This window comes from Cicer arietinum, chromosome 7 (genome assembly GCF_000331145.2).
Source record: "Cicer arietinum cultivar CDC Frontier isolate Library 1 chromosome 7, Cicar.CDCFrontier_v2.0, whole genome shotgun sequence".
In the NCBI taxonomy this organism is placed as follows: Eukaryota; Viridiplantae; Streptophyta; class Magnoliopsida; order Fabales; family Fabaceae; genus Cicer; species Cicer arietinum.
The window spans coordinates 55,114,701-55,129,046 of NC_021166.2; the positions used below are offsets into that span (position 1 = coordinate 55,114,701).

A 14,346-nucleotide genomic window follows, 5' to 3' on the forward strand; every position below is an offset into this window, starting at 1 on the left:
GCTCTTTTTTTATAATATTGATTTGACGTTAGGAACTAAAGTCAATCGTCTCTGATTTTAAAGAGACTAACTTCAAATAAAAAAATTTACAGAAATTCAAATTTAAAAAAAAATAATATATTTATATAAATCAAAAACATATTTAAACTTTAAAATTTTCTTTTCTTTAATCAGTACCCCGAGACCTATAATTAACCAGCTGTTCTTGCTTCATGAAATAATTTTTGGAGAATATATGCATATCTTTCACTAAACTTTCTAGAAGTATTTCAAATTTTCAACAAACATTCTGGTTATTTATCCCATAACTAGATTTACTTGTTATAATTCTTGCGTGTTTCCTAAGATGTGACACACTTACTAAGAGTCAGTAAAAGTAAGCTATTTTTTTTTTATCCCCGTGTCAATGGCATGCCTATTTTCTGTGAGTAAAAAGTAACAAAAATTCTTTAAATAAATAAATAAAAATAAAAAATTACCAAAAATTAATTAGCCCTATATAATCCCAAAGATGGAAAAAGATAGTATGTTCGGTTTTCCTAATTTTATCTTGCGTGTGGAAAATCAAATGACTAAAATAGGCCTTCAATTGGATAGATCAAACCCAAATTATTACACAAAAAAACATAGCATTACCAAAAACTTAACTCATTGAATTTTCTTCATTAATATGTTGGAGGCCTAATCAGATTAGATACTTTGAATTGTCAATTTAACCAAACAGACACAAATGAAAGTAGAAAGGTTGTCATGAGATGTTAATGTCAAAATCAGCAAGGGAACAACATTATTAGATGACTCTATCTTGATCATAAATCATAATCAATATTATGATTTGGTTCATATATACTATCAGTGTAAAAAAAGTTTATACTATCAGTCAATTACGATTGTTAAATTACTAAAGATATTTTGACATTTACCATAATTTTCTTTGAAGTCAACCCATAAATAGTTATAATATATTGGTAGGATAAAACTTTTTACACCGTCAGTTAAATCACAATTAAACTCTTAATATTAATCTAGAATTAGGACATACAGAATTATCCATATCATTGTGTTTTTTCTCATTCATTGTTTCTAAAAAAATTTCAGTCACATACAGCTTAACCTTATTAAATATATACAACTGCTTAGTGCATGAATAAACCCTGTATTATTGTTGTTGAGACACTACAATACCAAGTTTTATTAGGCAAACACATCAGTATTAGTTGTATGTACTACAATAACATCAAAAAGTACTTAATACTTGTATTTAGTGTTTTAAATTGATCCGAAGTGGATTTCATATGGCAGTTAGAATGTCGGTACGGCGATTAAAGTGTTTTAAGAGTGTGGTATTTGTGAAGATTAAAACGCTCATTTTAGTAATAGTGTATAACTTTCTCGGTGATCAACAAATCGTCGTTTGGTTTTGATCAAATGATAATTGTTTGCCAACTATGAGAGGCATATGCTCATAGTAGGATTTTCAAGTGTCGATGGACTCAAAAAGTGAAGTCTTAATTAGATGAGCCTCAATCAAATAAAAAAAATGTAAAATGCAATTTGTGTCCAGACAATAATGTTTTATGTTGCTGAAACTATAACGCGGTTGCAGTTGACCGCAATTCTCTGTAATATCAAATATTGCAATACTGCTACAAATTTTATTGCAATTATTTTTTTAAACTTTGATAGTATCTAATCCAAAGTATAATATAACTGTTGTAATATATCAATGTCCAATGATAAGTGGTCTTTAGCTCAAAACCCCTACAAAATTAAGAACAATTCAGCTGATCCGCATGGTCTCATAAACAAATATTATAATACATAATGTAAAGTTATGTCATCATTAAATTGGTTTTTATAAAAAAATATTTAAGTTTTTTATTGTCATCATTAAATTAAAACAACAAAACTATCACACGCATAGTTGTTTATTATTATTATTATTATTAAAATGGAATATTGTAAAGCATCTCAGTGTAAGTTCCCTTATCCAAACAAGGGAATTTAATTACCCTTTTGTTCCTTACTATTGGAATTTGATTAAGGTCAGTGTCTCTGTCTAGTGAAATACAGAGCAAGCCCTTAATTAAAGGCTAATTTAAAATTAATGTATTTTGAACAGTTGAGAAGTCTTTATCAAATTCACTATGAAAAATAGGCTAATTGTCTCTAAGATCACTATCATGGGCTCCATTTGTTCCTTCAACCGTATTAATGACATGATCCAAATAGGAAAAACAAGTTACAAGCACGGTACACGCAAGGTCTCAATGTTTAATCTTTGTTTGATTTCACCATTAATTCAATTTTTTGGTTTGGTTTCAATTAAATTCAAATTTTAAACACCTTGAAGTGAACCAAGTTTAGCCAACACTACTTATCATTAATTATAAAAACAATTGGTCATCAATGTCTTATTTGCATCATTAGTTTGATACATTATCTCATGCATATATTTAGGCTCAAATTTATTTCACTTATATTGATAAATAGAACACAATACTATTTTCATGAACTTATCAAAAGGAAATAAATAAGGTGGTTGTTAGATAATAATACGCTTTCATGTTTTTACTTATTTATCTCTCCCTCTCTTAGTTAAGATAATTTAATTTTGTATTTATTGAATAAATATTCTCTTCGCCTCAGATTGAGTGATTAATATATAAAAAAAAATCAAAATTAATTATATATCATTTTAATTTTCAATGTAATATTATTATTTTTTCAATTGTATTCTTTAATTAGTACTACATTATTTTTGCAGTAATACAATCTTGTTCGATTTGATAATAGATAAACAACATAAATGTTTGGAAACGCCCTAGATACTTTCATCAATCTCAACCACATTGCATAAACAAGTTGGGTTTTTTTGCCATGTATGTAGTCGTTCCATAATGGTGGTCTTAATTAATAAGGAGTATTGGATATATATCTCTTTCAAAGATAGAAAGTTCAACTGGTTTCAACTAAGCGATCAAGAAAGATTAAGGTTCTTGCTTTGGCGAAGGAGAAAAATTAATAATTATTAACTTATCTAACATTTGCTTATAAAAAAAACATATATATTATTACTTTTTGTTAAATAAATAATTAGTCCTTGTAAAACTTCTAAGTTTTATTTTTAATATCTATAAAATTTTACTATTTTGTTTTTAGTCTTTATAAAAAGTTTCACTAGCTTTTAGTCCCTTAAAAATTTTCATTTTCATTTTCATTTTTTGTCTCTAATTTTATATAAACTACTATGACTCTTTTAAATTTTTAAATAAATTTTTGCAGTAATATATTGGACATTATAAAAAAAATTCCTGCAAAATTTTAACAAGCAATAAAATAAATGTGAATTTTTAAGCACAAAAAACTTAAAAATCATATTTAATTCATTATTTATTAAAAAAATTATACAAAAATTGTTAATTATTATCGCAAAAAATCATTAAAAATTAAAAGGATAAACAATAACTGATTTAAAATTAAAAAGAAAATTTTAAAGTGATAAAAAAATTTATCAAGATTAATTAAAATTAAAATAATAAGATTTTATAAGAACTAAAACTTATTTAACGATTCGTTAAATGTATTGTTAAATCTCACTCTAGCCTCGTTCCTTTATACTCTTCTTCTCTATTCATATTTGTAGTTACTTGTTAACAGTTGGTTTTTAAGTGACTTATAAATAATTTATTTTAAGCTGCATAAATAAATATTAAACTAAAAATATTAAAACAAAAATAAAAATTTCTTCCGTGTTGAACTAGAAATACAATCCAGCTGCAGAAAAGGACTTCTCACATATATAGTATAATAATGCATTATTAAACATAATTAATTGTTAAATACTAATGATGAATGGTGTTCATTCAAGTAGTGGCGAAAACTTAATCAGGGTTTAATTAAAAGTTGATGTGACAATTTATCAAATATAAACAAATATTTATGTTATTGTCAAGTGTTTGCTTATATATTTGACAGTGTCAATAATATGTATTTATCATGAGTCAATACGATCAATACCGTAGTGTATAAAGTTAATGACAGTGATGTATATGTGTGATTTAACTATCGTTAATCAAGCTTGATTTAACTAAATATACCAATGATCTATTTGTCAAACAAACATCATTGTAGTCCTAATCATACCCCCTCAATTATTTTTTATTTATCACTTTAATTTGTAAAAAAGATTATTTTTATTTATCCATCATTTTTAAAGTTCTGTATAATATTAACTATTATTTTTTTCTCAATGATTCACTTAACTATTTATCACATAGATAATAGTAAAATAAAATAATAAAAATAGTTATGGGTGTTAGAAAAAATAGACAAATAGCTTTATTAAAATAATAGGCTAAATTACATATGTGGTCCCTAACTTAATTTCAAGTAACGTTTTAGTCCTTTATCTTTTTTTTTCCCCGATTTAGTCCTTTATTCCTAACAATATCAAATAAAGTATGACAATATAAGTTTATTTGAAGATTTGTGTTACGAATTTGATGAAATTTGTATTATATTGAAGAATATAATTAATTTTATGAGTTTTGATTGAATTTTTTTTTGAATTTTTGTATAAAAAAGGATAACATTGTTGAAATTTTAAAACATAAAATATCAAATTGTCACTTAAAATTAAAATAAAGGACCAAGTCGGGAAAAAAAAAAAGATAAAGGACTAAAACATTACCTGAAATTAAGTTAAGAGACCACAGAAGTAATTTAGCCAAAATAATATGTGTAAATATTTTTAAAACGACAATTGAAAAAGAATCAAAAGAATTTTATACAATGATGAGTAAATAAAACATATTAATTAAATTATTTTCTTTCAAGGGAGAGAAAACCCAAGCCGGATAGAACAAAAACATGAATATCTTTTTCTATGTCTTACATAAAATTGGAGTTGTCATTGCAATATATTCATTTGTTTCCTAAAATGTAGGAACCTTATATTTAATGGATTTGGATTTTTACTCAAGGCAGGTTTCCAAAGGTGGGCCCAGTCAATATCATATAAACGTGCTAGATTTGATGAACTAGCCATATAGTTCTTATCGGCTCTCTACTAGTCTACAAATTAAGTTGTCGATAGTGTTGTCCCCATTGTGTCAATTTGTTTAGTCCAAAATGTTTCTAGTTATGGTTGAAAGGACTTTGAATTCCATTTCACATTCAAGAAGAAGAAGTGGTTTATTTAGGTTGATGTTTTTCAAAATTATGATGCAAAGAGTTTGTTGATGTGTCAAAATAGAGTTTTAAGTTGATGTGTCTTGTGTGATGGATAGATTGAAGAATCTAATGACAATGAAATCATCAACATTCTTGAAGCGCAAGGCTATGTCCATCTACAAATAATTTAACACTCAAGTCAGATAATTGGTTACTAATTGAATAATGTAGTTGGTTATCATATTTGATAAATTTGACCTCAAATATTTGGTTATTCATACTTTATGTCTACAATAAATAACTTTGTACAATTAACCCCTAACTATGGTTGGCATATTGGCTGAGAACATATTTAAAATCAAATTTTATATCTTTGTGAGAATTAAAAATTAAATTATTTTTATTTATATAAAAGATATAGTTTATTTAAATTTTTAGTATAAAGATTTTATTTTTGTGTCAACATAAAATTTTAAGGTGATTTGTAAAAAAAAGAATCAGATTATTAAAGATAACGAACACATCAATACTTTCTAAGTATATGACAATGTTTATTGTATAGACTCCAACAATCAAGTTAATATAGAATTTTTGAGTGGTTTTTATATACCTAAATATTAGTTTGAATTTAATTTACATTGATATTTCAAGATTTTTGAATTGTTTGCAAGTTTAGATCGCTTGTCATTATTAAATAGTTGGTTATTAATCGTAGTTGATTTCTATTTTCGATATATTTGATATTATGTACTTGATTATTTATATTTTAAATCTTCTATGATAAACTTTATATAATTAAACTTAAATTTAAAATATTGATCGAGAAAATTTAAAATTAAATCTTTTCTTGTTAGAGAAACTTAAAAAAAAAAAAGTTACCTCTATTTCCACAAACAAACAAAGATAAAGAGAGTAAAAGAAAAAGTAAAGAAATGGACAAGAATAAGATCATTGAAGAACATGGTCAACAAACAAAATTGAATTGACTTAAATGTTTTGTAGTTAGCTATAGGTACAGAAAATTGTTTTTGGTTTACACCCTTTTTACCTATCATACCATCATGATAGTAACAATTTTCATGGAAATAGGGGCAAAACCTTTTTACATAAAATCTATTTGAAACTGACTAAAATGGGAAAAAGAAGACTAATAAAAAGCGTTGTAGTAAATAAAACATTCCCTTATGTATGTGCTAAATTGGAGTAAGATTGTACCTCAACCGCGGTCAATTACAAAAATAGTCGAAGTGTTATATATTTAATTTTTCTGTTTTTATTTATACGTAAAAGTGACTAAATAAAAGTTGATAACTTTTATTTAAATTTTAAATTAATATATTAACTTTTATTTATTTACTTTTACTTATAAATAAGAATTGATGGAGTACATATTTATACATTAATTTCTATTTAATTAAAATAAGAATTGATGGAGTATATGTTTATATTTATCGGATTAGTATCTCCTACTTTTTGATAGCTTTGTTTTTACTTTTCTTTTAATCAGACTTTATCTCTTATTTAAATAATTTTTATTAATTTATCTTAATTATTAATTATTTAAATAATTTTTATTAGTTTATTTTAATCATTAATTATTCAAATTATTTTTATTAATTTATTTTAATTATTAACTTTTTTTTAAAATACACTAAAGTCATAAAAAGTCACCGACCATCAACATTAAAGGATCTATTTTTATTTTTATTTTTGAAAACTAATTAAGATATTAAAGTGTGTAAAATGCCAAACACGTACCGTGGTGAAGCTAGCACAATTTTAAGAGTGGTCAAATATAAAATTAAATAAATAAATTATACTATTAAACTTAAATCATAAGCAAAAAAAATTCAATAAAAACTTTTATTTCTATAAAATGTAAACTAAAATATTACAAAAAGAAATAAAAACCGAACATATTTAAAGAGTCATACTAATCCATATTAACTGAATTTGTATTAAATAGGCTAATAATATCTTTTACATATAAACAATTAAATTATATAAAAATAAATATTATTTATTTTATTTATGAGTATTGCCTTAATAAATATTATTATTGACAAAATTCTCTTTAAATTTTGTGTACAATATCAATTACAAAATAAATAAATATATCAATTGAGTGATGATTTTTTAATTTCATATTTTTATTAATTGTATACAATTAAATTTATTTAAAGTAGTTAAATATATATTATGAAAGTACTAAATATATACTAATGTATTTAAAAATAAAGTGACATTCAAGCAATATGTCAGACACTATAAGACATATATACATATAGTGACATTCAAATTTTAAATTATTATTGATTTTAATGTGTCAGTATTATTTCTGTCTGTTTATCTGTGCGTGTAATTAGTAAATTTAAAATAATTTATACAATAATACTAATAATAATAATAATAATAAAAATAAAAAATAAATAAATAAATAAATAAATGTATTTTGTGGTCCAATTTGTGAAAAAGAAAGAGGTTATGTTAGACAGCGTCGAAGGTGGAAAGAAGACAAGCAAAAAGGCAGTGGTTGCCCCACCCACTCACACACAGTAATGGAGATGTCACTGTGTGTAAGAGTCACAATTGCCAAGAAACTAGAAAGCCTAGTGAACCATGTACTTTGTGTAAAGCCAGGTCAGGCCAAGGTTTTTGTCTCTGATGACAAATTGCCAATATTCATTCAAAATATATAATTTATAATTTACAACCCAATTGAATGATTGATCATAGCACAATTTGCAACACACAAGTATACATGATCAATTACTTTGATATGCTATGTATGAAATTTAAATATTCATAAACATAATATTTTACTATTGTTATATTGTTTATTAATTTTTTACTAGCTGTAAAAATTGGTCACATATAGATGTATGTAAGTTCAATTTTATGAAATTATTTTAAATCAAATTTGTAATTTGTAGACTCACTTCTGATTGATTTTTGTATTGGTTTAAGTGGATTTTGATTAGTGCAGATGTATAGATGACGTGGATTAATTGATTCGGGTGATGGATTTTTAATTTTTTTTATTGGATGTTCGTTATATTTATGTTCTAAAATTACTTGTCCAATTTCATCATACATGTTTAGTGTTTTCACATTCAAACGTAAAATTATAATTTTATGTATAATTTAGAGGACAATTTTTTAGATGAATTTGATTGAATGTATGAAAGTAATTAAATTTTATATAAAAAATATTTATGTTAAAAAAAAGTGAAAAATCAATAATTATTAATTGTGACAAAGTTATGAAAACCAAATTATATAAGTTTATAGGATAATTGTGGTTTAATATACATTAATCAGTAATGAATTTCGACTAACCATGACATGACATATACTAATAAATATGTTAGTGTGTATGTTGTTGTAATTTGTGGTTGTTGGGTTATTTTTTTTCGAGATGTATATTGGGGTTTAATATGTGAAGATGACATGTTATATGTGCATCTTTTCATGTATCATGTAGATTGTATGCATCGTTCCTCGTTGCATAATGTAGATTGCATGTGTATATGGACTAAAATTTATTTTATTAATTTGTTTATTATTAAAATTATATTTGTTTATTATACTAAATTTTTAAGATTAGAATATGGTCTCCAAAATCTTTAAGATTAATCAAATACACAAATTTTTGTAGACCAAATTATAATGCATATGTCTATTATAAAAAACCAGAGGAATCATTTATAAAAAAAAAAATTACAAAAACAACTATTATAATTATAAAATGAAATTTTCAACCTAAATTCCAACTAAATTTTAATTATTAAAAATGTAAACCAAAATTTGATCTATTACTTCTCTCCAATATATTTTTGTAAATTTATAATTTAAAATTCATATATGCAATATAGTATTATATTTTTTTATTTATATATTAAAAATTTAAAATTTCGGCCACCTTAATATTGTCGTTCAAGATCCGTCACTTCGGGTAAGTTATTATTTATTATAGTGGAGGTTTGATGACTAATTGAAAAACTCACCGTAAAGAATTTGATTGTCATACCTAAAATTTTAAATAAAGCAGTCGGATTCAGTTAATTGTGGTTTTATTTTTTCTGACTCACATTCGTATAAACCCATATTTTCGAACCAATAAGACCTATCAAATTGACTTCGGATACTCAAGTTTGGTTGGGTGAGCTGGTTTTGTCCAAACCTACTTTTTACTATATATCTCATAAGTGTCTCATATGATATAGAGTGAACTAATTTTTAAAAATATTTCAAACTCTGACATTTGTAAATGTTGATCTCATAAGTAAAAGTTAATAGTGGTACTCGTGCTCATAATCAAGATAATTATGTAATTGATATAATTCACTACAAATCAGAAAAATAAATATTAATGGCTTAAAATTTAACTTAATATTGTTTTGTGCAAAAACTTATGTTTGTTTTGTTTTATTTCTCAAAATTCAGCTTATTATTGTTTTGTCCTAAAAAAAAAACTTATGTTTTCAAATATATGTCAATCGCATACTACACGAGACATTATTACTTTGTAGTAGTTGCTCTTATCTATCACTTATTACAAAACTTATTTTTAAGTTAAAAGTTACCGTTTAAATCATGTCTATGATTAGTGTTTTGCCAAAAGATGGATGAAAGCATAAAATAAAGTTACTTTTATTTAGTATAACCGTTAGTGAGTAAAAATTATGTTCAGGGGTCGTTATACAAGAATGATCTTTGTGAAGGAAAAGAGGGAGGTAGAAAATAACTTCTAAGAATACTAATTATGATGAGGGGACCAAACATATGTAAGTTTTCTAATTTTTAACCTAAAAAACAAGCAAGATATAAGAAAAAAGTGGGTTCTAACAGCTCAAATTTTGAAACAATTTTTTATTTGTATTCAATATAAAATTAAAAATTAAATCTAAATAAGTTGATCTATATTAAACATTCTGGTTGGATTCATCTTTATTTGAACTTAGGATTCATACAAGTACGAACCAGGTTGTAGTCGAGTAAGTTGTAGAGTTGTACTAGTTCCTTCTTATTTCTCTATCTTTAATACTAGTATCTTGTGATACAGTAATAATGTTATTATGACACACTTTTTAGGATAAAGTATGAACCAAAAGTGTAGTCGTCTAGTTATTGGATTATTAAGATTTATAAGTCGGTACAGAAAAAACAGGTACATAAATATAAATAGTCAAATAGTATCCTATATTTGGTGTCTTCCTGGGAAGGATAGTTGTAGCAAGTCCTAGTGAGACTATACATACATACGACAATAAAACTCATTCAAGTATGCATGACAGTAGTTAGAGACATTAAATTTTATAGTTGCCATGAGACATAAAAGATTTATTCAAACAAAAAAAGAAATTGAGCAATTAAACCTGTCTCAGATGACACAATTCGTCACTCTGACACTTGTGTTGTGAAAATCACGTGTGCTGACTTATGAAGTGCTAAACACGTCTTTGGCAAATGGCTTGTACTATACTAGTCTCATAGTATCAAGTAGTATATATATTTGTAATAAATAACATGCCAATTTTGAATATGCTTAACATTGTTAAAAATTAAATTAACTTCAAATTGATGCCAATGGTTGCATTAAATTAGTTAATAATTTATATTATTTTCTTAAATATATTATTCTTTATGAGAAAGAATTATAAATAAACAAAAAATTTAAAAATATAAATATCAACAAAAAAAATTCACAAAAAATCATACTAATCTGGTCTCTAATTAATGAAATCATTAGTATTATTAAATTTATTATTGTTTGATACTCCTTGTGTCTTTTAAGATTGTTATTATCTTTATTTGGTTTTTTAAATTTCTGTAAATATAATAAATTAATTTCTTTTTAAAACATCTTTATTTAATTAATTACTAGTCATATGAAGGGACAAAGAGAGTATAGTATTGGTTTTCCAAATTTGTGTCTAAACAAATTTGTATATGGTTAGTATTATAAACAAAACATATATTTAGTAGTGTTTTAACACCAAAAGATTATGTCAAAATAACATTAATGTTATTTGTTAGAAAAGTGTTTTAAAATATTTTCTCTTCCTCTACAATAAATATTACTTTTAAAACAATTATCTTAATATAAACAAGGAATGATATTGAATATCAAATTTATTAGTTAAATTATGTATTGTTAGTTTTATTCTTCTTTAAATCAATGAGACAACACATCATAGACTTGAAGACTTGACTTCAAACGAAAAAATAAACAAAAACTAAAAAAAAAAAGAAGAAACCTTGGATGACCCATATAATAAAAGAGAAAGGGGAAATTCATTTTATCTAGCTTGACTAGTTTCTTTCATTCATTCACTGACTTCATATTTAGTGGCTCCAATTCATTTGTATTTCTGCCACCAAGCCCCCTCCACATGCTAAAACTCCTATTTATTAGCTTACAAAAAAAAAAACTCCTATTTATTTTTTTTTTGGGTTTTCACCCTTTTTTTCCTTAAACAAAAATAAAAATAAAAAAAAGTTGGTACATTTAACTTAAAAATCTAACGTCTGGGGCGCACTTGAACCGTAAGAGGATTAGCCATTTCACAAGAAAGCCTCAGAACCTCCGTAAGATCAACACCGTTCCCGTCATCCAACGGCAACCATTCAAACTCATGCAAGAGCTTACCAACCCAAAAAGTAACTGTAGCTAAACCCAAATTCTTTCCTGGACAGCTTCTCCTACCCGACCCAAATGGAGCCAATCTAAGATCCGATCCGAGAACTGAGAAATCAGCATATTCGTTCACAAATCTCTCAGGGTTAAATTCAAGTGGGTCCCTCCACAAATCTGGGTCCCTCGCTATTGCCCACATATTAACCATAGCTGTGGTCCCGGCTGGCACGTGATACCCATCAATTGTCGTATCAGTGATGGCTAAACGGGCCCACGAAAGAAGTGGGCCAGGCGGATGCAACCTTAGAACCTCCTTAATCACTGCAGGTAAATAAATTGTCGCCGCAACATCCTCCTCAGTAAAATCGCGTGATTCTCCACTCGACACCTTATCAAGTTCATTTTGTATCTTTTTCTGCACATCACAGTGAAGCACCACCCTCGCTAGTATCCACTCTATCAAAACTGCCACCGTGTCGGTCCCTCTAAATATCATTTCCTACAAAACAGTTAATCAATTAATTTTAATTTTGTTCTTAAAAAATCGAATAAATCTCAAATCAAATAGTAATAGTGTAACTTAAAAAAAGAATATACAAAAATTCAAAAAACAAAATGGAGATTTTCTAATTTAACCACTAAAAAATAAAACAGAATATATATATAAATATATATAAAATAGAATATTACTTTTGGAATAGAATATTAACTTTTTATAAAAACAAAATACTACGTAAATTTTAATAGACTTACCCAAAGGACAGCAATCATGTCGGATTCAGACAATTTATCGGGTTCTTGAAGAGAAAGCAAGACATGAACGAAATCCCGGTTGGTTTGTATTTTGTCGGCTCGATGGTCGGAAATAATTGAACCAACGAACCGGTTAACTTTAGGTACTAATTCAGAACAAGTGAACCGGATTTTTTGAAGATCAAAATCTTTCAAAAACGGAAGATGATCACCCCAATTAAGAGTACCCAATAAATCATACCCTTGTTCAACTAATCCACTAAGTTCCTCCATTCTCTTATTTCTTTCATCAATTTTAAACCTTTGTCCAAAAATCGACCACATCATATTGTTAAGCGATGCTTTTTTCAAAACATCACGCACCCTGAAACCGCCATCTGAACTTAGACAACAGTTTCGAAATAAATCAATCATCTGGACAGCGATCTCACTTCGCTGTTCTCCAGATGATTTGATTTGCATGGGAGAAAAAAGGTGGTTAGATGAAATTTTTCTAAGAGTACGCCAATAAACACCATAAGGTGCGAAACCTATGGCACGGTTAAACATAAGACTATAAGCTGATTCTTTAATAGGACGATCAGCGAAAACAGAACTATGGAGAATCTCTTTGGCAACATCAGGATTGCACGTGACTATGGCACGTGTGTCACCTATACTAAAAGCCATGAGTCTTGTAGCTTTGCATGCTTTAGCGGTTGATGCAATACGGTGGTGTGCGAGTGAAGAAGACATGAGGTTCATGTTTCCTATTATAGGGTAGCCTTTAGGACCAGGAATGAATATTGAGGAAGTTGAGGTTGTGGTTATGGTTGTACTAGGTTGTGGTGAGGGATTTTTAAGGTTGGTTTTGTTTGCGGAGGAATAGGTGTTGGAATAATAGTACTTGCCCCAAGCAGGACCACCAGGGTGAGACCAGAAAAAGAAATTAATGGTTAACCAAAGTAAAACCATGATGAGAAGTGAGTAAACAATGTTTTCTTGTGTGCATTTGGAAGCTAGAGCAAATATCCAGAGGTTATCAATGTGGGTTGTCATGGTTGGAGAGAGAGAGAGAGAGAGAGAAAAAGAGTTTGGTTAATGAAAGAAAAGAAGTGTGGTGAGGTGATGAGTAAGTAGAGGTTGGTTGAGGAACATATATATAGGAGAAAAAAAGAAGGGAAGGGGAAGAGGTGAAAATGAAATAAAATCATAACGGTTATGTTATGGTTATTAGTATGTTACACATGTGAAGACGTAGACAGGGAAATTAATTAACTAAAATTAAAATACTAGACCGTATAAAGGATAATAAATAAACAAAAAAAAATTGATTTGATGATGCTAGAGGGGAAGGTAATTTAGAGTTATTTTAATTGGTAGTAATTGCGGTGTAATGATTTGTGTTTAGTGAGGGGAGATAAATGGAATTAATGGGTAGTACGTTTTATTTGTTGTTTATGGAGAGAACTTAGGAGTTGCGCCGCCACGAGTGCATGACGAAATCTTGGAAAAGTAATCTCCTAGATTGGGTCAAGTTTTTGTTGCACGCGCCGTACCGCTTTAGTCTACCACTTCCACCATTTTCTTTAATCTCACTATACTTAGTGTTACTTCTTCCCTCTTTAGATAACTATATTATTTCATCATTTTAATTTAATTAAATATATGATAAATTAAAATAAAAAATAATTTTAGTTTATTATTTTTTCATGCCATTTAAAATGTGTTGAGGTGGACATAATAATGACGTGACCTGACATGTCACATGAGATTTTTGTGTCACATGACATTGAATT

The 14,346-nt window shown here is 26.9% G+C and overlaps 1 protein-coding gene across 1 annotated transcript; it reads right to left on the reverse strand.

The window, feature by feature from the left end:
* Positions 1–11,453: 11,453 nt before the first annotated feature.
* On the reverse strand, positions 11,454–13,694 carry LOC101510201 (cytochrome P450 78A3). The gene is made up of 2 exons (XM_004510574.4): positions 12,569–13,694; positions 11,454–12,314 (listed from the first exon to the last, which is right to left on the reverse strand). Exons 1-2 carry the CDS (start codon positions 13,604–13,606, stop codon positions 11,700–11,702), a joined length of 1,653 nt encoding a protein of 550 aa, XP_004510631.1. The 5' UTR covers positions 13,607–13,694; the 3' UTR covers positions 11,454–11,699.
* Positions 13,695–14,346: the final 652 nt, after the last annotated feature.

Excerpts from the sequence above, each read along its gene's own strand:
- LOC101510201 (XM_004510574.4), bottom strand. The coding sequence starts at position 13,606 with ATGACAACCCACATTGATAACCTCTGGATATTTGCTCTAGCTTCCAAA. Across the intron at positions 12,315-12,568 it reads ACATGATTGCTGTCCTTTGG|GAAATGATATTTAGAGGGAC; the intron begins GTAAGTCTATTA and ends ACTGTTTTGTAG.